At 50.6% G+C, this 26,235-nt stretch overlaps 1 protein-coding gene across 4 annotated transcripts in view; it reads left to right on the top strand.

Annotated features, from left to right (window-relative positions):
• The window catches only part of Celsr1 (cadherin, EGF LAG seven-pass G-type receptor 1), a 137,410-nt gene that overhangs the window by 89,738 nt on the left and 21,437 nt on the right, over positions 1-26,235 (top strand). For all 4 annotated transcript variants that reach the window (NM_001427591.1, XM_039080317.2, XM_063263331.1 and 1 more), the window contains exons 6-21: positions 5,154-5,311; positions 6,465-6,628; positions 7,109-7,234; positions 8,415-8,581; positions 14,370-14,555; positions 15,487-15,600; positions 16,111-16,285; positions 16,963-17,104; positions 17,391-17,511; positions 18,411-18,594; positions 18,922-19,023; positions 19,870-19,964; positions 20,580-20,789; positions 21,628-21,811; positions 23,244-23,387; positions 25,266-25,470. In NM_001427591.1, the coding sequence (NP_001414520.1) occupies positions 5,154-5,311; positions 6,465-6,628; positions 7,109-7,234; positions 8,415-8,581; positions 14,370-14,555; positions 15,487-15,600; positions 16,111-16,285; positions 16,963-17,104; positions 17,391-17,511; positions 18,411-18,594; positions 18,922-19,023; positions 19,870-19,964; positions 20,580-20,789; positions 21,628-21,811; positions 23,244-23,387; positions 25,266-25,470 (2,477 nt within the window). The remainder of the gene's footprint in view (positions 1-5,153; positions 5,312-6,464; positions 6,629-7,108; positions 7,235-8,414; positions 8,582-14,369; positions 14,556-15,486; positions 15,601-16,110; positions 16,286-16,962; positions 17,105-17,390; positions 17,512-18,410; positions 18,595-18,921; positions 19,024-19,869; positions 19,965-20,579; positions 20,790-21,627; positions 21,812-23,243; positions 23,388-25,265; positions 25,471-26,235) is intronic.

Raw genomic sequence — 26,235 nt, 5'->3', positions numbered from 1 at the left:
TTATTTTTGTTATGGTGGTGCTGGGACAGAACCCAGATGCCATTGCATGCTAGGTGAGGCCCTGCCACTGAGCCCAACCCTCCTGTCTTTCTTTGACCTCAGAAGTCCCCAAAATCTCCATTGATGCACCTGCAGCATCCCCATCTGGCTTCCCCATCTCCAGTCGAGCCCCTTGTGCAGTTCATAAAGCCCTTACCAATGACAGCCATCTTTCTTGCTGTGCATCGCCGCCAGCCACAGCAGCAGAGGGCTAAGTGGTTGAATTAGATGGACTTCCAGAGAGAGCAGGGTGGATCGCTGGAGAGTACTGGCTGAAGTTCACCTGGCCCAAAGAGGCAGCTTTCAAAAACAAAAACACACTGCAGTACAGAAACATGCTGTCTAATCTAGAATGTTCTTCCAATCTCACAATGATACTTTGTTGCTCTCGGCTGTCATCTCCAACGCCCCCCCCTCCCTCCTGCCCCCCTGCAGCCACAGCCTCCAGCCAGCCTCGGTGTGGATGTGGATGTTCTGGGCATCTGGGCTGCATGGCATCATATAACACAAGTCTTCAGTGCCATGCCTCAGGGCTCATCAAGGCTGTGGTGGGTGGAAGTGACCCAGTTCCTCGTAGCAAATAATGGGCCAGTGTCTAGCTCTATCTCTCTATTAAGGGGGCATCTCAGTTGTTTCTGCCGTCATAGGGGAATTGTAAGTACTGTTGTGAGCATGTGTAAACCTTTTTCTTCTGTCTTGAGTCTCTATGTTCCCATGGGCATGTTGTCCCTGGGAGTGGGATGGTGCATTCTGCCTGCAGTGGCCAACAACTGGCTCTGATGACACCCCTGCATATATCTTGGTCACCTCTTGTATCTTTTTACTGTCCACCCCCTTTTTTGTGAGACAGAGTCTCTTCATGTACTTCTGTCTGCCTTGGAACTCATTACATAGACCAGACCATCCTCCCAACTCACAGAGATCTGCCTGCCTCTGCCTCCTAAGTGCTGGGGTTAAAAGTGTGCACCACCGCTCCTGGTTTTTTTTTTTTTTTTTTTTTTTGGTTCTTTTTTTTTCCCGGAGCTGGGGACCGAACCCAGGGCCTTGCGCTTCCTAGGCAAGCGCTCTACCACTGAGCTAAATCCCCAGCCCCGGTTTCTTTTTCTTTAACCTTGACAGTGAGCTCCCCTCCCCGAGTGAGTGGTAAGCCCATTGTTGGACAGCCAGGAACCCAGACCCTTCACTGAGGTTGCTGTCCCCTGGCTGCTCCAGTCCCAGCCCCAGCAAGTGCTACCCGCCCTCCCCCTCATCTCTCTCCTCCTGTTTGTGTTTGACCCACATGTGTTTGGTTCTCTGGTCCTCTGACCACAAGCTCCTTCACTTTATCTACAAGGCCAGAGCCTTACGACCAGCTCTGACCCCTCAGAATGGAGCCGGGCATCAGCCTGTCAGCTTCGGTTGCTCCTTATCAGCAGGAGCTGTTCTGGATAGAAGCCTGGGTGTTCCCTGCCCCCTGTTTTTCACCCCAGTGCTCTTTCCTCCCTGTCTGCGCTTGAATCCCATGGTGCTGAGCTGTTGATTTGAACCGTAGTGTACAGCAATCACGGTCTGGTAAATAGCAGCTTAGCTTCATGAAAGCCTCCGCGCTTAAAGGCTGTTTACATCCACTCTCTGAAGGCCCACACCCATTCCCAAAAAATGTAAATTACATGCTACGAAGACGATGCGGGGCTCATACATCCCGGGGATGGTCGTCCTTTCTCAGCGTGGTACCTAACACTTAAGCATCCTTAATGGGTACCTCACCAATCTCCCAAAGCAAGCTGCTGCTCCCAAGTGAGAAAACGGATGATTTTCCATAACCGTCTAACTACTACTTAACAGAGGTGGACTCTCTAAGGAAATAGATAATCAGAGATTGACCTAAGATACTTGGCTCCCCTTGGGTCCAGAAGAAAGGTTTGTGGGAGACTCTTATATTTTAGTAGACACTACAATCCTTCTAACATCAACAGGACAGATGGTCTGCTGTGTGTGTGTGTGTGTGTGTGTGTGTGTGTGTGTGTGTGTGAGAGAGAGAGAGAGAGAGAGAGAGTGTGTGAGTGTGAGAGAGTGTGTAAGTTATGTATGTTTGAGTGTTTGAGCGTGTGTGTGTGTGTGTGTGTGTGTGTGTGTGTGTGTGTGTGTATCTCTGTAATGAATATCTTAGGGGTTCTATTGCTGTAAAGAGACACCATGATCAAGGCAACTCTGACAAAAGAAAGCACTTCATTCGGGCTGGCTTGTAGTTTCAGAGATTTAGTTCACTGTCACCATGGCAAGAAGCATGGCGGCATGCAGGCAGACGTGGTGCTGGAGAGAGGTAGCTGAGAGTTCCGCATCCTGATTGGCAGGCACAAAAAGGGGGAGTGACACTGGGCCTCAAAGCCCACCTCCAGTGACACACTTCCTCCAACAAGGCCACACCTCTTAATCGTGCCCCTCCATATGAGCCCGTGAGGGCCAGCTTCATTCAAACTACCATATATATATATATATATATATATATATATATACATACACACATACACACATACATACATACATACATACATACATACATACATACATACAGGTGCACTTGCATTTTGTGCAGGTCAGAGGTCAGCTTCGGATATTTTCCTCAGTTGCTCCCCCTCTTAGTTTTTTCACACTGAACTTGGAGCCCACTGGTCAGCTTGGCTGGCTGGCTGGCTAGTTCTGTGGATCCATCTCCCCTATCCCCCACCCAGTGTTAGAATTAGAGGCACACACGGCCACACTGAGCTTATATATGGGTCCTGGGGATCTGAACCCAGGTCCTCATGCTTGCCTGGCAAACAAGTTATGCAGTGAACCCAGGTATTTTAATCTTGATTCCTAACTTATACCCAGAGAAACTGCCGCCGTGAGCTGGTTTAGGGCAGATGGTTGGAGGAGACAGGGAAGGGCTCACATCAGGTGACTACGTGGCAAAGTCACCCTCTTTACTACTTCAGGGTACGTGGCCCGAGCAGATGGACCCGGGGGTAATACACCTCAGACAGTTGGTTGACACTCCATGACCTACCTTCCAGTGCAACATCTACACCAAACAGGGGCCTCACTCCTTTGAGAATCCTGGGGTTTCATTTTGAATGAGCTACGCAGTCATTCCCTGGTAAAAGGCGTTAGGGTGATTTAATTATAGTTTCTATATTTTTTTTTAATATTTATTTTATGTATGTGAATATACTGTAGTTGTCTTCAGAGGAGGGCATGGGCTCTCATTATAGATGGTTGTGAGCCACCATGTGGTTGCTGGGAATTGAACTCAGGACCTCTGGAAGAGCAGTCATTGTTCTTAACCACTGAGCCATCCCTCTGGCCCCTAGTCTCTGTATTTATAGCTATTCCCAGTAGTATAAAGAAACATGTTAATGTGAGCGGCCCCGGCATTGTTACAGCTAGAAACAGTACTGGGCCCATTGATTTGATTTGCTGTTTGTTTTGAGGTATGGTTTTGCTATGTTGCCCAGGCTGGCCTGGAACTCCCAAACTTAAGTGTTACTCCAGTCTCAGCCTCTTGAGCTCTAGGACTATGGGTGTGCCAACATACCCGTCTAGGCCTATTTGGTTTTTGGGGCGAGAGGGTGTTGAGAGCTGTTGTCAGGCTCTCCATGAGGGAGGAAGAGTCTGTCTAGTGAGCCAATTGTAAGGTCTGATGACACCACCCTGCATTTATAGTCACAGCACCTAGGGACACAGGTACTGTGCTTTGGTAACCCACTGTGCAGGCTGGAAGGAAATCAAGTTGCCTGTGTCAATACAGCCTGTCAGCCCTCTGGCTGTTTGCCTGTTTCTAAAACCCGAGACCTTCATACCTTCTGTCTAGTGTGAACAGTGCAGTCGCCTCCTTGTCTATTCCTAGACGGATTTCAGAGGTTACGTGGGTGTATACTTGGTATCTCAAGAGGGCCCACCAAGCCTGTGACCATGAGGGCTTCCAGGAAAAGAAGCAATTTCTGGGTGGCAGCCGGAGCCTCTCCAACAGGGGGAGGTTTCACTGCAGTCCCTGGGTGGGAGCCATGGCTTGAGATAGGAGTCCAAGCTGATACAGGATGTCAGCAGAGGGGCCAAGGCCAAGAGGTTTCCTGAGGAGCGGGTCAGGCCTGGAAACATACAAGAGGCAACGAAGGGTTGAAAGAAAAAAAATTTTGGGTTTATTTATATGTTTTATGCATGTATATGTGTACTTTGTCTGCATGTATACCAGGAGACGGCATTAGACAGTTGTGAGCTGCCGTGTGGGTGCTGGGAATTGAACTCGGGACTTTCAGAAGAGCAGTGAGTGCTCTTAACCACTGACCCATCTCTCCAGGATGAAGATAATTTGAGGGTGAGGCCAGCATGGGCGCTCAGTATGGTGGGTACTTGGTCTGATCAGACTCCAGCTTTGATGGCTGGGGAACAAGTCTCCATATTTGAGCCAGAAAGCTGCAACCTGAACCCAAGGTTGTGGTGGCCAGAAGCTAGAGAGGGGCAAAAAGAGGGTCCTGTGGAATGATGTGACTGTATCTGAAGGCCACCGTAAGGAAGAACTTGCAACTCTGTGGCTTAGACAATAGGTATTCCTCCTCTCGGCCTGGAGAACTTGGACAGCTGTGGGAAAAGAAGATTTAGTTCTATGGTTGCATGGTTGTCTGTAGTCCTGGTCTTTTATGCCTAGCAAATATAAAAATGTATTTATAAGCCAGCTTTTTTTTTTTTTTTTTTTTTTGGTTCTTTTTTTCGGAGCTGGGAACCGAACCCAGGGCCTTGCGCTTCCTAGGTAAGCGCTCTACCACTGAGCTAAATCCCCAGCCCCTATAAGCCAGCTTTCTAGGGAGGGTCCTGCATGTCCTTCCGTGGGTGCTGGCCACAGCTGTGGACCCCAGTCATCTTGCCTCGGGTCCCCCATACGCTCTATCTTGGGGTCTGCCTTAATTTTACTGCCATAGCCCTATTTTCAACGTCTCATTCTGAGGTTCTGGAAGATTCCCTGTACCCCATTGTAGCAGGTTGAGAGCTAGGGTACCTCATGCTTCATGCACATGACACCACTGCAGAGCTGGGACACCCGCCCAGGGCATGGTGAGTGACAGAGCTGACAAATTCTATTCTTTCTGCTCCCACAGCCCAACATTGGCCACCTGGGCCTGCCCCATGGGCCATCTGGAGAGAAGGTGGCTGTGGTGACCGTGGATGACTGTGACGCAGCCGTGGCCGTGCACTTTGGAAGTTACGTTGGGAACTACAGCTGTGCTGCCCAGGGCACTCAGAGTGGCTCCAAGAAGTGAGTCTCCTGGAGGGCAACACAGGGTGCCCAAAACCACTCAGGCCTTGCTCTAAACACAGGTCACCCTTGCCAGGCCAATGCAGAGTATCTTGGTATCCTCTGTCTATGCTGGTATCAGGCTCCTTGTGGATAGGCATCCTCCCTCTCAGACCACAGAACCCTCCAGAATAAGTTCCCCTAGAAGCACCTGTCAAGCCAGGTGTGGCAGGGCATAGCAATAATCCTAAGACTTGGGAGTCTGAGGCACATGTGCTGAGATTCTTCATAGCCTGGTCTACATAGTGAATTCGAGGCTAGCCTGGGCTAAACAGGTACCTTTCAGAAAGGAAGTTGGTCTGAGCCAATTGCCATTCTCCCTTGTCTCCCTGGATTGCTGGTCCCTGAACTCTGGATTACATGAGATAGAAGGGACTGGGCTGTCCTTGCTGGTTTGGAGTCTCTCAGGGATTGTTTGAACCCGGGTCAAAGAAATTTGGTCACCCACATGCAGGGCTAGCCTTGCATTATTTTCTCTTGGTAACGCAAGCTTCAAATGTTGAGAAGCCGCTCCTGCTGTGTCCCAGCTGAGAGTTTGTGAGCGGGATTTAAAACATTGGCTTTTGATTTTTGCTTTGAGATGATGTCTCCCTTATGTAGGCCAGGCTGTCCTCCATCTTCTAATTCTCCAGCCTCAGTATCCTTAGGGTTAGTTAGGATTACAGGCTGCTACCACTGTCCCCAGCCCTGAGTCTTGGTCCCATTTTGAAGGTCATGTTCAGATGAACCTGATGAGGGTCGCACCCTTCCCTGTCCTCGCTTAACTGCTTTAACATTCTTGGTGAACTGTGTCTTGGAGTCTAGAACCCCGCCTGGGACCTCAGTGACCGCCTGCTGGAGGCAGAGTTCTGCTCCAATTACAAGGGACTATGGGAGGTCTATAGGAGACTCTGCTGGAGAGTAGATCTCAGTAGCGGTCCTTAGTTATCCCCCAACCTCCCTCTGTTGGGAGATGATGCAAGCGTAAGGAAATTGAGGGTCACAGACACTGAGAGGTGCCCTTCGTGACCCTGAAGTGGGTTGGCGCCCGCCCTCTAGTACCTGCTCTGCAATCAAAGCCTCCGGCTACAGAATGCCAAGGTCTGATACCACAGAAAAGGCTTTGCCTTCCCAGGTCACTGGATCTGACTGGTCCTCTGCTTCTGGGTGGTGTCCCCAACCTGCCGGAAGATTTCCCCGTGCATAGCCGGCAGTTCGTGGGATGCATGCGAAACCTGTCCATCGATGGCCGGATCGTGGATATGGCTGCGTTTATTGCCAACAATGGCACCAGGGCAGGTAAGCACATCCCCTGGTGTATAGGGCTAGCATGGTGCCCACTGGACATCTGTGGCCACTCCAGGGACAGAAGGGCTCTTTCTACCTCCCAGAGAGTTCTTGACAGGTACCTACCTGAGGGTAAGGGTCTTGTGGAATGGATAGAGAGCTTGGCCTGGTGGGCGTGGCCAGAGCCCACAGTTCGCTGACATTGCAACGCTGTTCACTCACCTGGGAACACAATCCTAAGGTGAACTGGTCACCATGTGGTCAGGTCAGACTATGGGATGGCACGGAAACCCTGAGTCTCACATATGGGTGAAACTGAGAATTCCATACACTCCAGCCTGGGGTTCTCAGCATGGCCCACAGGTTCCTGGCTAGTGGTCTCCAGCTGATCCCATTCACAAGTGGGTCAGTGTTGGGGACGGTGGAGGTCCTTAAGGGGGGGGCCGCCTGTGGTCTTTCAGTCAAAGCCTGGTTACGCCCTCTGCCCTGTAGGCTGTGCTTCTCAGAGGAACTTCTGCGATGGGACCTTGTGCCAGAACGGGGGCACCTGTGTGAACAGGTGGAACACGTACTTATGTGAGTGCCCCCTCCGCTTCGGTGGAAAGAACTGTGAACAAGGTAAGCATTTGTCCATTCTCCCCACATAGGAGGGGGAACACAGCAGACTCGGAGAGGGTGAGGGGAGAGGTCCAGAACCTGGGGTCAGATCCATAGCATATAAAGACAGGTAACCCTGAAGGTCAGAGGAGCAAGGTGGAGGTGGGGACACACCTGAGCCTTGTGGAGTTCTAGTTGCCTCTCCTGACAGCTGCTGCTGACTGGGCCTCGTGGTGAGTGTGAAAAATGACCTCCTGCCCATCACTCAGAGATGCTGTAGGGTTTGAGTGGTGCCTTGGTTTCTTTCCTGTTGCCACATTAAAATACCAGGATGAGGAGCTGGAGAAATGGCTCAGAGGTAAAGAGCACTGGCTGCTCTTCTGGAGGTCCTGAGTTCAATTCCCAGCCACCACATGGTGGCTCACAACCATCTGTAATGGGATCCGGTGCCCTCTTCTGGTGTGTCTGAAGACATTGATGGTGTACTCAAATACATAAAATAAGTAAATAAATCTTTAAAATCTACGACACTTAAGATAAAGGGTTTATTTGGCTCACGAGTCCAGATCACAGTAAGTCTGTCATGACAGGGATGCCACAGAAGCAGAGCTCGGGAGAGAATGGTGACATCACATAGTCACCGTGGCCAAGAGCAGGGAGCAGTGCATGCATTCATGCTAGGGCCCTGCTCTGCCTTCAGTCTTATGAAAGCCATGATCCCCTGCCTAGGGAATGGTGCCACCCATACACCCTCCCAAAAGCTGAACCTGCTGCATGTCCCAAGTGCCACAGGACTACCTCTTGAGTGCCATAATATCCATCTGGGGGTGGGGGAGGTCCTCCCCACACTTTTGGATGTGTCTGGTAACCCTCAGGGCTTCTTTTTTTTTTTTTTTTTTTTTTGGTTCTTTTTTTTTCGGAGCTGGGGACCGAACCCAGGGCCCTTGCGCTTCCTAGGTAAGCGCTTTACCACTGAGCTAAATCCCCAGCCCCGACCTCAGGGCTTCTTTACCCAGTTCGCTGCACAGAAACCATGGTGGGCATTTGCAGAGTCCATTGCTAGTGTCTTAGGGTAGTGCTGAAGTCTGAACCTTGCATTTGGGTTAGAATGAAAGACCCCCTTCCCTACCTGGCTGGTAGCTGAGAAGATGCTTGCTGCCTAATTTCGGGAGGTGCCTGAGGTCCTGGTCTGTATCTGCAGCTATGCCACACCCGCAGCGCTTCACTGGTGAGAGCATCGTGTCATGGAGTGACCTCGACATCACCATCTCTGTGCCTTGGTACCTGGGGCTCATGTTCCGGACGCGGAAGGAGGATGGTGTGCTGATGGAAGCCACAGCTGGCACATCTTCCAAGCTCCATCTCCAGGTGAGTGTGTCTGCGAGCCACACAGGCCCTGCAGAGCAGACAGGTGCCCTAGAAATAACCAGACAAGACGGGGTTTCCGGGCTGCCTGTGAAGGGCACCGGCTGCTCACCTCCCTCCTCCTGCGCTTGGCCTATAAGTGGACAGAGAGAACGCGGAAGGGAAATATGGGTGGCCCAAGGTGCAGTGCCATTGTGCCGTTCAGGACAGGGGAAAGGCAGAGTTCACACATGACTATGGGCCCCTGTGGGTTTCCTTTCCAGCTCTCACTTTCCTCCACTGCAGTCAGAGGATGAAGCGCATAACCATGGAGCTGCTGGCTCCATGTAACTTGCCCTAGAGAGCAGCTCTGGTCTGCCTGCCTGGAATTGGGATGTTTTTGTTTTCCTGGCTTGGTTCACAGCCTTTCAGAGCTGCAGCAAAGGGCTGCAGCAGATTTGGGGAGTGAACTTCCCTCAGTTCAAACTATAAGCCCTTCCCCCACATTAAACCTGCATGCTGTCGTGCTCCGGGTCCCTGCCTAGAGGGCCACGTGTGCTTTCTCTATTTTTTTTTTTTTTTATCTCTTTACCATTCAGCTTGTTTGGAACCTTAGGTCAGAGTACCCAGACACTTCTGGAAGTGGTTTTAGTGCACTCCACCCACACATTTGCATAACCCTTACATGATGGCGGGTTTCTGCTAGGTCGTTGAAGCCAGCGATACCAAGGAATGATGTGCCTTTGTGGGGATCCCCCAGTGCTCTCTCACCGAGCTACTCTTGTTTTCAGCCCTTCCACTGTCTGTGCAGTAGAGAGAGCCCTTATCCTATGCTCGCCCTGAGTTTCTGAGGTGCTTAGGTTAAGCCCACTGTCTGGGACTCCATGCTTGGCCAGGAGGTCCCTCCAAATCCACATCTAATCCTCTGCCCTTATATCTCTGACACTGGCACTGACAGGATAGATTTTCTTGTATAAACCATGGCCCCTGGTTCTTGGGCAGGATCAGAACTCTTCATTTTTGGCTTTCCTTGGACTTAACACCCTCCTGTGATAGGCAGGAGGCCAAGAGGGTCAATGTCAATGGTCCCTTAGAGGAATCATGCCCTAGCAGGGATTTGGTCTCAGATCTGGAGGAATAGTAACTAAGCATTTCTTTCTCTCTTCCAGGCTTTTCCAAAGATTGTATATGTAAGCACATGCATGTGTGCCTATGTCTCTCAGTGTTCGTGTCTGCCTATGTATGTGAATGTGTGCATGTGCGCGCGTGCATCTGTGTGTACATCTGTGCATGTCTTTATGCATGGGTCTGTGTTTGCATGTGTTCATGACTGCATATATGTTTGTGTGCATGTTTATATATGTCGTGAGTGCATGCGTGCCCATATGTGTATGTATGTTTGTGCGTGTTTGCCTATGTGTATGTATGTTTATGCATGAGTGTATGCATGTCTCTGTGTGCCCGTATGTGAGTGCATGTAACAGGCCCTGGTGCCAGTAGACTTCCTTCCCATAGGTTTGTCTCCTTCTCCCTCCTTCATTTCAGCACGGCCTCTCCTGTATATCTGTCTCTTCTCTCCCTGAGGAATCTGGCCATACAGACACGTGAAACACATAGTACTTCTGTCCCAAGCTCTAAGGGTAGTGACTCCTGGAAATCCCAGGCACCCTGCTGTCTGTCCCCATGTCCTCATAGAGCCATAGCTCGTTTCTTCTACTTCTTGGGCCCTGGATTCTTGGTCTTCATCCCAGTCAGGCAGCTGGAGTGGAGTCAGAGATAGTCAGAGGAGAAGTGGACCCTCAGGAAAGTCTATACCAGGCTTCCATTCCACATAAGGAAAATTGAAGCTAGAGGCTTGTATGATCTAGGCCCCATGGATCCCAGATCAGCTAGAGAACCCCTCAGCTGGGCTCAGCTCAGAGAGTGGTAGGAGACAGGGATGCCCAGAGCCCTCCCTTTTCCCAGCTCTCGCCAGAGGTCACAGGGCCCTTGGAGAGATTTGTTTGCACTGGCTAGAGGGTGGGGTTGTCAGCCCAGACAGAAGTCAGCCTCTGGCCTATGCTTGCCCACTTCCCTGGGGGGGTCACAGCCCCAGAGGTTGGGAGTGTTGGTGTGCAGGCCAAGGTAATTGTTCCTGTCATTACTCTTTCCCCATTAGCTGTAATTCCACAAGTTTCCCAACTGCCCCAGAAGCTCACTTTGGCCTGAACTTGGAAGCATGGTTCTGCCTGGGGATGGTATTTCTCTGTGGGTGTTTCTCTGTCGGAACATATTAAATTGGCTGTTTTGGTTCAGGTGATGATGGGCGCCTACAGGCTGTCATTAGTGTACCTGAAGGAAAAGAGGCTCTGTTCAGCAGGGTTAGCCCTAACTAAACCTGGTAGCCAGACTTACCTTGGTAGCTTATCCACAGAATTAAAGACTGGATACACCAAGGATGGTTTTAAGGGGTCCAGTAGACCTCATGGGCAACTCAAGAGACCGCCTGCTTGTTATGGTTCACAGAGGCTGGTCTAACGGGAATCTCAGGAATTTGGGGGTTTGAGAGAGTTCCCCTTGTAGCCTCCTGACTGCCAAGGGAACTCTGTGATGTAGCAGTTTGAGTGTCCCCATCCTGTAGCAAGCTAAAGCCCAGATAATTTGCCTAATTGCCGACAGACAGCCCAAATCCAGCTGTATCATCAGTCAGAATAGTCACGCTGTTGTTGACACCCATCTTGCATCAGGTAACAGTCTAAGATGGGTGGCTGCTCCTGCCCCTGTCCTGGGTTTATCCATGGCCTCTCCTTTTGTTGCAGACACACAGCATTTTCAATTTCCTTGTCGATTATTTTGGAGGGTTTGCCAGCAAGGCCAGAGAGAGAATAGCCCAGGGAACTTCTGTGAGGCAAAGGAAACAATATGGCGAAAATTACGTTCCCAAATCAGCTATTGGCGGAGACCAAAGTCAGGATGCATCGGTCAACGTTAGTCCTTTCTGTCAGGGCTTCCCCTGAGGCCTGTGGAACACCTCGAGTTAACCAGCACGAGACACTTTGTACTGAAACCTTTTGGTATTGTTTCTAACATGGTTGGAAGCCACACAACTTAGGCCCAATTAGTTTCAGCCCTTGGAAATGTGTCGAGACTTGCTTTAAAGCCTGGATCCAGCCAGCCTTCGTCAACATTCTGTGTGTACTTGAAAAAGAATGTGTTCTCTGCTGTCGTTAAGCAAGGAGATCCACATATGTCAAGACAGTGGCATTAATCATGGTGACACAGCCCCAGATGGTGTCCGGGGAGGAGGTATAACACAGTGGGTAGACTGCCTGCCTCATGTATAAAAGGCCTTGGGTTGCGCCCTCAGCATTGCATAAGTCAGGTGCAATGTCGCATCCCTGTAATCCCAGATTTTAGGAAGTAGAGACTGAAGGATCAGAAACTCAGGGCCATCCTGGGCTTACTTGGGAAGTTGCAAAGCCAGACTGGGCTGTGTAGATCCTGTCTCAGAAACCAACCAACCAACCAGAGACCAAACAAAACAAAACAAAACAAAACAAAAACCCCAAACACCTCTGAAAATACTATGCCATTGTCAAATTTGCTGGCTGTATTTGTGGCACTCTGGTTCTGGACTTCAACGCTTGGCTTCTTTTCTTTCCTGGCTAACTGGCTGTTGTCCTTGTGAGCTCTTCTAGTGATGCCACTTGCCTTAAAGGTGCTCTGTCTACTAATACAGCCACACCAGCACTTCTTCCTGTACGTCTCTCTCCATCTCTCCATCCTTTGGGTTGGTTTGGTTTTTTGAGACATTTTCTCCGTGAAGTCCTGGCTTTCCTGGAACTCACGTTTTAGATCAGCCTGGTCTTGAACTCAGAGACTCGCCTGCCTCTGCCTCTCGAGAGCTGGGATTAAAGGCATGTGCCACCACCATGTCCCAGCTGTGCTTGTCCTTTTACTATTGGAATTTTGTGTATCTTTAATTTCAGGTGTGTCATGGGGTGTGGCTTTTAAATCCTGAGTCTCATCTCGGTGGGCAGTATCGTTAAGGGAACGGTGAACATCTTACATAAGCCACATCCCTGCTTTCTATTTCTATTTCTTCCATGTATTTAAATGTTGGTGACTTGATCCTTCTGGAATGTTATGTTAACAACCAGAAAAGAGAGTCTGCTGGTCCTAAGTCTGGGGTTCTCGTGGACACTCTTAGTCTGGGGCTAACAATTCTGTCATCCCTATTCTACCCTTGAGTTTTAGGCATGCTATGGTGTCCTTCTATTTTGGGATATTTTTATTGAGTGCCAGGCATTGTACTGAAAATCTAGAGAGAACTGGTGTCATCGTCACCTTGTTTGTGGTAGACAGAAGCTGGAAGAGGTAGTCCCAGACCCAAGAGAGTCAAAGCCAACATCCGTTCCTGCAAGATCTGCTGTTTCTTGTTTACTAAACGTATCACAGCTCATCCTCTCGGTGCAAAGCCTTGAGGATGCTGCCCATCCAGCCTGGAAGATGCTGCCCATCCAATGCAGCCTTGCTGGAATCGAGATTCTGGTCTTTATCCCATGGGCCTGCAGGACTCTCTTCAGCTCTTGCTGAAGTTTGAGTCTTCGGAACCAGCTGGCAGCCCTGGGAAAGCAGAGCTGCAGGTTCCTTCCCCATGGCCTTTGTCCCTGCAACTCTTGCCGTGCCACTTAAAGCGTCACACACGGACGTCCCAACTCAGAGGAGGAGGATGATCCAACATACCTAGTATTCTGTCAAGTCAAAAAAAAAAACCCAAAATAACAAAAAAACAAAACAAAACAAACAAACAAAAAACCTGGCATTGCCCCAGCTGCACTAAATTTAAAATTTTACATTTATGTATCTATTCGTTTAATTATATGTGTGCATGTGTGACCCAGAGGACAACTTGTCAGTTCTTTCTTTGCATCCTGTGGGTCCCAGGGATCTAAGTCAGGTCATTGGGTTCGGCAGCAAATACCGTGACCTCCTGAGCCGTCTTGTCAGCCCCCAGCTGCGTTCATTTCTTTCCTTTCTTTTTTCTTCTTTTCGTGTTTGTGGTTTTGGTTTGGCTGGATTTTTGTTTTGTTTTGTCTTGGCTTGCCTGGAATTGACTGTATAGACCAGGCTGGCCTCAAATTCATGAAGGTCTGCCTCTGAGAGCTGGAACTAAAGGCATTTGCTCCACGGTGCCCGGCCTCCACGGCATTAATTTAAAACACTGTTATGGACTGGGCGCAGTACTCTGGATTTTCATACATGTTGTTAAACAAGTGTAGATCTTGACAAACTGAAATTATGTTTAATTCCTATGTGAGTGTGTGTGTGTGTGTTGGTGTGTGTGTTGGGGTGTGTGTGTGTGTGTGTGTGTGTGTGTGTGTGTTTTGTAAGGGAGTAAAGCTGGGGCCTTACACTGCCAGGCAAGTGTTCTACCACTGAGCTATGTCCCCACCAAATCTGTGTTTGCTTTTTCTATTTGTTTATTTGGGTTTTTTTTTTTTTTTGTTCTCTTTTTTTTTGTTTTTTGTTTTTGTTTTTCCCTTTCTCTTTTGGGATAGTCTCACTGTGGTAGCTCAGGCTGACCCAGAACTTGCTATTTAGAATGAGCCGACCCAAAACTCAGGCTCATCCTTACGGTCCCCCCAAGTTCTGGGACCACAGGTGTGCACCGCCATGCCTGCCTCCTCGTTTTTAAATCCATTCTTCACTCTGGTTGCCGTGTCCCAAGTCTGTTTGCATGGCTCTGTAATTAACCGTCCGCAGACCGTTTTCCACTTCACCGTAGCGGTTATTATAACAGCCAGTTGGTGCGGCTCTCTCTGCCCTACAGATTCTCAACAGCTACATCCGATTCGAGGTCTCCCACGGCCCCTCTGACGTGGCATCCATGCAGCTGTCCAAGACCCGTGTGACTGATGGGGGATGGCATCACCTGCTCATAGAGCTGAGGAGTGCCAAGGAGGGCAAGGACATCAAATACCTGGCAATCATGACCTTGGACTATGGGATGGACCAGGTGAGGATGGAGTATGTCCCTGTACCCTCCTTGGAATTGTCCCTTCATCAGCCCACGGGGAAGTACAATGACTGTATGCCAGGACCTGCAGGGACCTCGTGGGTTTGGAAAAGTGCTGGTCAGCATAGCTGGATTTGGAGCCCCCATTCCATGTCTGATAAGGAGACTTCTGTAGTCCGGAGTTGGGCTCTGACTACCTGGGTCTCTCCTCATGGTATTGTGGATACTTTGTAGGGCTTTTCTCTTGGTGAAGTTGCTTTGAGTAGCCTCTCATTGTCAGCCGTGGGCCTCTACCCAGACTCAAGTACCAATGCACCTTTCCAAGAAATGGGTACAGTGAATAAAGCTGGACACGACTCAGGACCCAGAGGGACACACATCTGTCCCAGGGAGCAGCTGTCTCTAGACAGTCTCTAGCTGCTCACTAAATCAGAATGGTTTCTGAAGCTCTCTGTGCCAGAGAGCATGGCACATGTCAGAAGATGCCCACACACTGAGGGAACACTTCGTGATTCACGAAGGCCTCAGAGTCTCAGCTTGCCTTGCACTATGTTCTGAGAGTGCATAGCCGTTGAGTTTGGATACCCTCGCTGAACTGGGAGCCAGCTGGGACCCAGATCCCCCATCATGGGAACGCATGGCCTTTACTCCCTGCCTGCCTCCTGTTTACCCAGCTCCTTCTCTCAGCATGAGTCTTGGTTCTAGGCCAAGTATGGGACTCGAGGTTTGCCCATGTCTTCCCCACCGACCCCCTGGATCCCATGCCTAATGTGCCACATACAATCAACCTGCTTTCCATAGGCCTAGTGTGGTCAGCCTTCCTTGGGAGGCTCTAGGGAGGTGGTGCATGCCCCTGTGCTTTAAATCCTCAGTACATTTCTCCCACTGGGAAGGTGTGCCCAGAGATCTCCCCCCTGCTCTCTCCATGTAGAGCACAGTGCAGATTGGGAACCAGCTTCCTGGGTTGAAGATGCGGACTATTGTCATCGGAGGTGTGTCTGAGGACAAGGTGTCTGTCCGCCATGGTTTCCGAGGTTGTATGCAGGTACGGCAAGCATGGGACTACATGGTTACTGGCTGGCCCAGGCCTCTGTCACTACAGTTGGTACGGCTTTTCAGTGAGTCTTTAACGATGTAATGATCCGTCTAGCAGGCACCCCAGACTTTTATCTCATGGTTACTGTTCACACCCACCTTCCCCCACAGCTCCCCTTATGCCAGGGATCCAACCCCACTGCCACCTCCCCACATCCCCAGCCTCCACCTCTTGCTTCAGATCCGGCTTCACAGCCACACAGGTCACACAACTGAAGGATCAGCTAATCCATGTCTCGCTCACAGCCCCTCTGTGGTAGACACAAACCACACATTCCTTTGCTGCTAGCCATGCTGTGTGTCCCCAACCTTGTCTGTGTTTCAAGTTGTGGGGATAAGAGCTGCTCTGACTGGGAGAGAATTTGGGGTTCTCTTAACGTCCTTTAACCTCTGGGTGGGATGTCCTCCAGTTCTACCACTCTGGGACTGAGTCCAGCTGTCCCCCGCTGTTTGAATGCAGGGCGTGAGGGTGGGAGAGACGTCCACCAACATTGCCACCCTGAACATGAATGACGCCCTCAAGGTCAGAGTGAAGGACGGCTGTGACGTGGAGGACCCATGTGCCTCAAGCCCCTGCCCTCCGCATAGCCACTGCCGTGACACATGGGACAGCTACTCCTGCATCTGTGACAGAGGTGGGGCCTTCATTTTGGAAGCCTTCATAAAGGAGGCCTTGGTGGCTACAGTGCATCTGGGCAAACTGATTTTGGATGTCGGCTGCCCTGGTCAAATCAGTGAGCCTGTAGGGGCCCTGGGCTGTTTTATACGGAGCGGCCTGTGTGCCACGCATGGTGACCCATCCCTATAATCTACCCATAGTGCCTACTAGCGCTTGGGAGGCCATGACAGAAAAACTGCTGCGTGTTTGAGGCCAGCCTGCTATAGAGGTTGCTGCCTTCTGCTGGAAACAGACTCCCTTGTTTTTACTTTCTCAGCTTAGGGACCGTTCAGGGACTTTGCTCTCAGAGTGCAGCAAGAATAAGAGTAGTGTAAAGTGACATGTTTTTAAAAGCCACACTGTCACTGGTCCCCTTTGGTGGCTTGGGGAGCATTGAGAATCTGGGGAGAATTGTGAAGACACTGATAGCCCCCATTTCCCATGTGTCTGGAATGACCAGGACCCACACCCCTACATCCAACCCAGCCCGGGCAGGTTGCCGTCCATGTTTTCCCAGTCTGGCTCCTGTGATCTGGGGGCTAGGCTTCTTACGGCTCGGTCCCTTCTGCTGAGTGTCAGGAACTGTCAGCTTCAGGAAGCATGGGATGCAGGAGAAGCTTTGCTGTAGAGGTGATCCTGGTCCTGTCTCCACAGGGTACTTTGGAAAAAAGTGTGTGGACGCATGTCTCCTGAACCCCTGCAAGCATGTGGCAGCCTGTGTGCGCTCCCCTAACACCCCTCGAGGCTACTCCTGCGAGTGTGGGCCCGGCCACTATGGACAGTATTGTGAGAACAAGTAAGGGAGGCTCTGCTTTGTGGCCCTCTCGACCTCTGTTGTCCCCATCTTTCCTGCCTCCTCTCCTCCAGAGAGGCACACACAGATGCCATCCCCTTCCTGTCCTTCTGTCTGTCTAACCTGAGGCCCTCATTGGGTTTTTCACACATGTCTTCTTCAATCTAGATGAAAACACAGAGAAAAACATTATTTTTAACAGCACTTTTGCATGTAGAGCCTGGCTGGGTGGCGATGAGGGCACGAAACTCCTAAGTGTCTTTTATCTCTCATCTTATTTTCCCATCAGAGTTGACCTTCCTTGCCCCAAAGGCTGGTGGGGGAACCCGGTATGTGGCCCCTGTCACTGTGCTGTCAGTCAAGGCTTTGATCCGGACTGCAACAAGACCAATGGCCAATGCCAGTGCAAGGTGAGGTGCCACCAGCCTGTCCCCACCCACCCTAGGCTTGAGCTCCACTAGCATGCACAGTCCTATATACAAACATGAGTCTACACACATGGGCAGATGCACCTGTCTGCATGTCATACACTTTCAAACACACATCCAACCTGTATTCACACGCACCCCTGATCTAGGCACACACATCTGTGTGCATTCCTACATGTACACAGTCGTATGCTTACACACACTCCCACACATGCATGCATATAAATGTTGGATTGTGCTGGGTAGTGGCCCATGCTTTTAATCCCAGCACTCAGGAGGCAGAGGCAGGCGGATCTCTGAGTTTGAAGCCAGCCTGGTCTACAGAGGAAGTTTAGGACAGTGAGGACTACACAGAGAAACCAGAGCAAACAAACATGGGGCTACTCACGTGTGTTCTGTGAACACCGCAGGGCTTCTTATATCCAACATGGCTCAGACTGCCCCACCATGGGATCTAGAAGCCACTGTGGTCTTCTAGCAGCTCCATATCCAGTAAGGAACAACAGACCAGACCGTTTCTATGCAGGTCACCACATCCAACATCAGCCTTGCTGTTCCAAGTCAGCTGCTGTCCTGTCCTTTTACAGACAAGTTGGCACCCAGTGATGAGAAAATTTTTTCAAGTCTGGAGGGCAAAGAATGTATGGCTCAGAGGGTAGAGCTCAGGCCCTCACTGTAATTCCCAGCATCCCCCACTCCACATACACATATACACAAGCCATAGCCTGTCTTAGTGCCCAGACACCGATGTGTAGCATGGGGACACCTGGTCTTACAGCCTCTGAATGTGCTCCCGTGTGCGTAGCTGCAGCTGTGGGGAGCCCCACCCACCCTCAACCACAGGCAGGAACTTTCACCGGCCCCACCTCTGACTCTTGCAGGAGAATTACTACAAGCCCCCAGCCCAGGATGCTTGCCTTCCCTGTGACTGTTTCCCCCACGGCTCCCACAGCCGTGCCTGTGACATGGACACTGGGCAGTGTGCCTGCAAGCCTGGTGTCATCGGCCGTCAGTGCAACCGCTGCGATAATCCTTTTGCTGAGGTCACCTCACTTGGCTGTGAAGGTCTGTTATTGGTTGTCCCATGACCCCTTTCTGGTCACACTGCCGAACAGACTTGGCATATTTTAACATGTGCACATAAGCATATGCACGTATGTTTCTGCATACCCCTGGGCCTTGGACAGTCCCAGAAGCCTTTATTCTGAATTCTCTTGGCCTTCTAGAAAGCTGGTCTTCATGAGACCCTAGGCTAGAAGCCTGTTCTAATATGCATGGCGACTGGAAGGGATTGGGGGCGGTCTTACTCTTGTTGGGAGCCTCTTGTGGGTGGACATAGGACTGGTACATTTGTGTCCAGCTGACCTGAGAGACTTCTTCCTCTGTCCTCAGTGATCTACAATGGGTGTCCCAGAGCATTTGAGGCTGGCATCTGGTGGCCACAGACGAAATTTGGGCAGCCAGCAGCAGTGCCATGCCCCAAAGGATCAGTGGGTAAGTCCTGTGCCTGGGTTGGCCTTGTGATAGGAAACCAGATGTTTTGGGATGCGGGGTTTTTTCTGGGCAGGTGGCCTGGGCATCAGAGTTTTTGAATGTCCTTGTGGAAACCGTATCATGGGCTAAAGAGATAGCTCTGTGGTTAAGAGCACTGGGGTCTCTTAGAGGACCAGGGTTCAATTCCCAGGACCCATGTGGTGGCTCACAACCATCTACAACCCCTGTTCCAGAGGATTTGAAGCTCTCTTCTGGTCTCCCGGGCCCTGGGAACACACACAGATATTGTTGGCTATACACAGATAACACATGCAGACAAAACACCAATACTCATTCAGTTTAATTTTAAAATATGTCATTAAGGAATGTATTGGGAGAAAAGATATACTTTACCCTCGGTAGCAAGAGGCAGAGCATCATGGATGAAAATGGCCAGTGACTCATCTCTTTCCACTTGGGTACTGGGGCTTTGCTACTCCCCACCTCGGGCCTCCACAAGTCACCTCTGTGAAATGGCGAGTAATGGTGTCTGTACTGTCTCCAGTCAGACCTGTGTGAGGATCATCAGCACTGTCTCAGTGGCTCACAGACTTGCCCATACCCATATAGTTGTTTGTATTGCTGGGAACCCAGAGGGCCTGCCTTGACTGTCAGAGCAGCTTAGAGGTAGTTTAGGGGTGGAAGAGGAGAGCATGCCTTGGCCCTGTCCTGTGGCTGTGAACTTGACTGGCATAGCCCCTGCTTGGATCCCCTTCCGTGCTCAGTGTGAGGATTGGCCAAGTACATGCATAGGTGTGAGACATTACTTGGTGTGACCCACTGCCTGAGCATGCTTTTGTTCCCAAGGTAACGCAGTTCGTCACTGCAGCGGGGAGAAGGGCTGGCTTCCCCCAGAGCTCTTCAACTGCACCTCGGGCTTCTTTGTGGATCTCAAGGCCATGGTAGGTCACAGCTGGGGAGGCCCCTCTAGGATATGTGATGGAGGGGTGGAGGGTTGAATTTGGATGAGGTATAGCTCCATCCGGAGGCAGGAAGGGAAGGGACAAGGTTGAAGGCCAGGGGCCAGGCCCACTTCCCTGACTCAGGTGAGTCAGGCTGGCTTCAAGTAAGCGACTCTTCTGTCCCCTCCAAGCCTGGTTCTGCAGACAAGAGTCCTCACCGTCACCAAACTCAGATCTTACTTCCTCATACTTTGGGACAGCAGACCTGCCCTTTTCTTGTTACGGCTGCTAACTCAGGATCTTTTCTGGGTTTGGGGATCTTTTCTTTTCCTTCCCTCCCTCCATGCCTCCTTCCCTCCCTTTCTTTCTTGTTTTCCAAGACAGAGTTTCTCTGTGTAGCCCTGGCTGTCCCAGAACTCACTCTGAGACTCGCAGAGATCTGCCTCCACCTCCCAAAGGCTGGGACTAAAGGCATGCGCCACCACACCCAGCCCGGTTTAGGGATCTTTGAAATGCTATGGAGAATACTAAAAAGTAGAGAATCTCTGAATGGCATCAAGCACCCAAACCAAATGAAGTCCATTTGCAAAGGTTGCCATTTCCCTTTCGTTCCAGAATGAGAAGCTGAGCCGCAACGAGACAAGGATGGATGGAAACAGGTCCCTGCGGCTTGCAAAGGCACTGAGGAATGCCACACAGAGGAACAGCACGCTCTTTGGCAATGACGTGCGCACAGCCTACCAACTGTTGGCCCGCATCTTGCAGCATGAGAGCCAGCAGCAGGGCTTTGACTTGGCAGCCACTCGTGAGGCTAATTTCCACGAGGTGAGAGAAGGGTGACCCTGCCTGAGTGAGTGCAGCTGTGGGGTCAGGAGATGGGCTCAGCTGGTGAAGCATGGTATGGGGTCCCTGGTCAATGCGTCTCTTCATTTCCGTGTGAGCGATTCTCTTAGTGTTGTGGGCAGGCAAGGGCAGACCACAACCTCCATGCCAGCAACGCTGACAGTTCGGGACCCCTCAGTAGGCCCAGGGTTCTGAGTGTCTATTTTAGCCTTGCATATTTTCCTACCACTTGACAGATAAGGAAACTGAGGCATGTGGACCTTATATTTGGTTTGCCCAAGGGCACAGTTTGAGAATGGCAGAACCTAGTGATCAGCTCTTCAGCCTCCTACTGAAACCCCTGCAAAACCCCCTTCCCCTGCTCCAGGTCATTTAAGCCCAATCCTGGTGTAGTTTATGTGAAATGTTTGTAGCTACTCCATGGTAATGGCCTTACTACACTTCCATATTCAGCCTAGTACACTGTGGTTCCCTTCCTTGGTTTACCTGCGTGACCCAAGGTCTAAATTGAAGGAACATCCTGCTTGTCTTCCTCCTTAACATCTGAGGCTATGTGAGACCCCAACAGGATACCCTTTGGCAGTCTCCAGCCTCTAATGTTAACATGTAGCCCTGGGTCTCCTCCCTACCACTGGCCTGGCTCTCAACAGGGCATCTTCCTGGCAGAGTCTCTGGCCTTTGATATTAACTGGGTAGCCCTGCTCTTCTGGCCCAGGTCGGTCCTGGTCAGTTCATGGCTGCCTAGAAGATATTTTGCTCCACCTCAGGACCAGGGTGTCTAAGAACAGAGGATTGAATACCGTCTGTCTGTCTCTTCCAGGATGTCGTCCACACGGGCAGCTCCCTCCTGGCCCCAGACACAGAGGCAGCCTGGGAACAGATCCAGCGAAGCGAGGCTGGAGCTGCCCAGCTGCTGAGGCATTTTGAGGCGTACTTCAGCAACGTGGCACGGAATGTGAAAAGGACCTACCTGAGGCCCTTCATCATCGTCACCGACAACATGAGTATGGACCGACCTAGGGGAGGGCCGAGCATCCAAAGGCTGAACCTCAGGGACTTTGGGCCCGCAGTCCAGATGTCGCCCCCCTAACAGTGACGTGGGTGGGACACAGCCTCAGCCCAGATAATCTGTAGGAAAGCAAACAAGTAGCTCTAGCCCCAGGCTCCTTGTCTGTAAAATGGGAGAAGCTGCCCAATTCGAAAGGCATCTACAATCGGATGCCACAGTCGCTGATGTCATTCCTGTGGAGGTGTCACCCTGGGGTCTTTGTACCCAGGTTTGGGATTTCCTACAGTCCATCCTGCCTGGGGACTCTCCCGTTCACTACAGATAAACATATATGCACGAGGGACATGTGGGGATGGAGGTGTAAAAGTTCCCACCCTGAGACAGTCGTCCCTAAGCCTTCAGTGCTGTCAGGACCCCAATGGCCCACGTTACCTGAAACATTTTAGTGCACGCTGCTCTGGGGTTGGGAGTTTGCCTGTCCTGATTCCTTCAAGGCAGAGAAAGCCCCAAGTTAGTAAAAAGTCATCTCCAGCCTGTTCAGACAAAGCTGGCAAGAAGGTCCCAAGTCCCTGGGAATCTCCATTCAGACAGGATTCCTCTAAATAAGTGTGGGGCCAGAAATACTGCTGACATCCTCAAGAGATTCCCTACCCTCACCACAGGCTTTTTTTCCCTGCTTCTCACCCCTGCAGGTGGCTTGAGGGGCACTGTCTTAGCAGGGAGTCTGTTTTCGAGGAACCTTTTTGTTTCGTTCTTTTGAGATAAGGTCTCACTATGTAACTCAGGATGTTCTGGAATTCACAACGTAGACTAGGCTAGCCTCAAACTCACAGAAATCCATCTGCCTCTTCCTCTTGAGTGCTGGGATTAAAAGCGTGCCCCACTATGCTTGGCTGCTAGCAAGGGAGTCTTAAACAGGCAGGATGGTATGAGGAGGCCCCTGGTACACACAGGCATGACTCCACCTTTTTCTCAGAATGATACTGGCCAGCACCAGCTAAGCGATAGCCTGACTGTGTGTTCCATTGTGGGCCTTTAGGTGCTTCTACAAAGCAGAGAGCAAACAGAAAATGTAGGCCTATGCTGCCAAGCTTGCTTGGAGTTAGCTGTGGCCATTTCACCACCTGAAGAGGCTGCAGGGGGATGACAGGGGCCGCAGAACAGGGCTGGTTGGCATAGTACCTCTCTTCTTGTGACTGGCTTTGACCCTCATAGTCCACACCCCCCTCAGAGCCATGCAAGACAATGCCAGGTGCCACCATAACGAGCCAGATTGCCAAACTCTGTCTTGTGCTCAGGTGTCCTGCGTGGCTTTCAGTAGCTTCCCTCCTAGTGACAGTGGCTGCTGTTTAAATAACCATCATTTCGAAACTGTGGCTTCAAAAAAAATTCTAAGATTTGGGGGTGAGTAAAGGGATTGTCCCCAGTTCTTGCAGTTGACATCTTCGACAAGCTTAACTTCACCGGTGCCCAGGTGCCAAGGTTCCAGGACGTTCAGGAAGAGTTCCCAAGGGAGTTGGAGTCCTCCGTGTCCTTCCCAGCTGACACTTTCAAGCCACCAGAGAAAAAAGGTGAAGCCACCTAGATGTCTATTGTCGCCTTGGGTGTCCCCATCCTTTCAGGAGGGAGTGACCCCCTAAAGAGTCCCAAGTATGCCCTGAGTGAGCTGTGGAGCAAGCACGCTTGAGCAATGTTCAAGTGTCTTTATTATGTACTTCGGGAGGTTCTCATGGCTGTAGGACCAACCTTGGCCCCAGCCCCATCTTCAAACTGTTCAATTGTGGTTACTTGAGGTTACTTGAGGTGAGGTCACATGTGGTTACATGTTTGCTCACAGCTGACCACGGAAGTAATTGTGGTTGTGTGTGAGCTTAAGAGCATTATTGGCTATGATTGTTCCTTGCATGCAAGTGTGTATGTATTCAACGTATACATGTTCCTGAGGTGCATTTATGTGTTCTGTGGGTATATATGTTGCATATATATTCAGTATGTATATGTGCATATGTGTATATAGTCAGTTTGTATATGTCCACATATATTAGTGTTCATATATGTATATATTCAGATGTTTTGTGTATATGATATATATTTATTGTGCATTCAGTATGTGGGTATATGTGCATATATTAGTGTATATATATGTGTATATTTACTGTGTGCATATACATACACTAATATGTATATATGCGCACATATGCATATCCCAGGTATATATTCCTGGTGTGCATGTATGCATGCTTATATTTCAGGTGTGCACATATATATTATATGTGTGTGTTTTCTGTATGTGTGTGTGTTTATGTCCTGTGTGCACATATATTCTATGTGTATGTTTATATGCATGTGAACATTCTGTGCATGCACATACAGCTATGTATACTGCCCACACTGTGCACAGCTATATTATCCTTAAGTGTGTATACATGTGTCTCTCTCTTAGCGCTGTTACCTAGAAGAAGACTCTGTTTCTGTGACACTGTCACCTATCTGCTTCTGAGACATGGCTCAGGGAAACCCTGTTTGGCATGGGGCACTCACGTGGGGAGAATCCCAAACTGTCCACTCCCCAGTGCCCCATAGCCCCTGCAGGTGGCATTGTATTCATTGTGCCGGATCTAAAAGCCGCTCGGACAGGGGTCGGCCACACAGGACCACGCCTCCGGGTGTCAGGCAGCGTATTGTCTGATAGTTGGCTGTTAAGAGCCAGGAAGTAGGCCCATCCCTAACACATCTTGATCCAGGGAACATGACCGCATCTCTCACTCTGTCCTTTCCCCCACCAAGCCCAGGAGGTGGGACACTCAGACCCACACCAGGGTCTCCAGCATCATGGCTGTTTCTATGAGTAGCAAGACACTGTAGGCTTGGGCACCCCAAATATTTACTGTGTAGAGTACATACATGGCCTCTCTCGTGTACAGTTGAAAACATGTCCCCATTTAGCCTGGAGTAAGAAAGCCCAGGGCACAGGGCCCATGTGTACAGAAGGCCCCACTCTCCCCTGGCAGCTCCCAGCACTGCTCTGAGTGGCTCCAGAGAGGATAGGGAGAGGCGGCAAGAAGACTCCCGCCACCTGTCTGTCACATGACACCTTTGCCACTCTAATTACCCTATCCTGTGGCATTTTGCTGCCTTCCTCCTCTCCCCAGCCCTTCCTCTTGCTGATCTGAAACTAGCCAGTGGTCACTAACAACTCTGACTGCAGTGGCCACTGTGCTACTTTCTGTCTATGAATTTGAACAGTCTGTGGACATGTCTTCAAATGTATAACATGTCTTTTTAACACATACCCAAAAGTAGATTTGGGCTTACTGGGCCATGGGCTGCTAAGGTGTGGCTTCTGAGGAGACCCCCTGTTGGGTTCCATATGCCAACTTTCAGAATGCAGAAACAGTTGTGGCCCAGGTACCTATTCTGAGTCCTCATACACTATTCTCCAATTGCAGAAGGCCCCATGGTGAGGCTGACCAACCGGAGGACTGCCCCCCTCACAGCACAACCAGAGCCCAGGACCGAGAGGGAAACTTCATTCAGCAGACAGAGGAGACACCCCGATGAGCCCGGCCAGTTTGCTGTTGCTCTGGTTGTCATTTACCGGACCCTGGGTCAGCTGCTGCCTGAACACTATGACCCCGACCACCGCAGCCTCCGGTGAGTCCTGGGTACAAGGGCCTTGAAGGGGACCCATTCCCCCAGCACCATGAGTTCTCCACAACTCAAAGTCCTGAAGACCCACAGTCACATTCTGCCATGACTCTGGCCTGCATGACTGCCAGGGAGAGGCTCTGTCTGCCATGGTGCTGTGCCCTGAGATGGTTGTGCCCTTTGCCTTGGTTCACTCTCACAATTATGCCCACGTGTTCCCAATGTTTGCAACACCTTGTACCTCCGTGGGCTTCATTCTGTCCTCCGTGCCACACCCAGAGGCTGTCATGGATGATGACATATTGGTGCATCTGTGCTCTACTGACCCAGTCCCAACTGTGGTGAACAGTATCCATTGCTTCTGAACCAGAAGGCTGCCATAGGCTATGCCTCTCAGCTACTGTAGCTTCTGGGTACTTTCTTGTTGTCTAGGCCTTGTTTTCCCAGCATAAGATGGGTGACTGGGTTCCAGGCTCTGGTCACTTCATCAAATCCGTATGTGGCCATGCTGCTATTCCCAGTGTCCGTGCTGTGTGATGGCTCTGACATCTTTACAGGGACACACTAGCTAATTACTGTTTCTAAAGTCCCCTTCCCCTGGAGGTGCCAACTCTCCCTGCACTGAGAATACTAGCACTGCAGCCCAGACGCCCCTAAGGGCAGTGCGGTGATCTGTGTCCGTGGACTGCATCTCGGACGTTCATTTGACTGTGTGCTCTCCTGGACCGTGAATTGATCACGTTTTATTCCTGTGATCTCCTCTCTCTGCCA

The sequence above is a fragment of the Rattus norvegicus genome, chromosome 7 (assembly GCF_036323735.1).
Source record: "Rattus norvegicus strain BN/NHsdMcwi chromosome 7, GRCr8, whole genome shotgun sequence".
Lineage (NCBI taxonomy): Eukaryota > Metazoa > Chordata > Mammalia > Rodentia > Muridae > Rattus > Rattus norvegicus.
The sequence above is the reverse complement of the archived record's forward strand: the minus strand, read 5'-3'. Positions and strand labels throughout refer to the sequence as shown.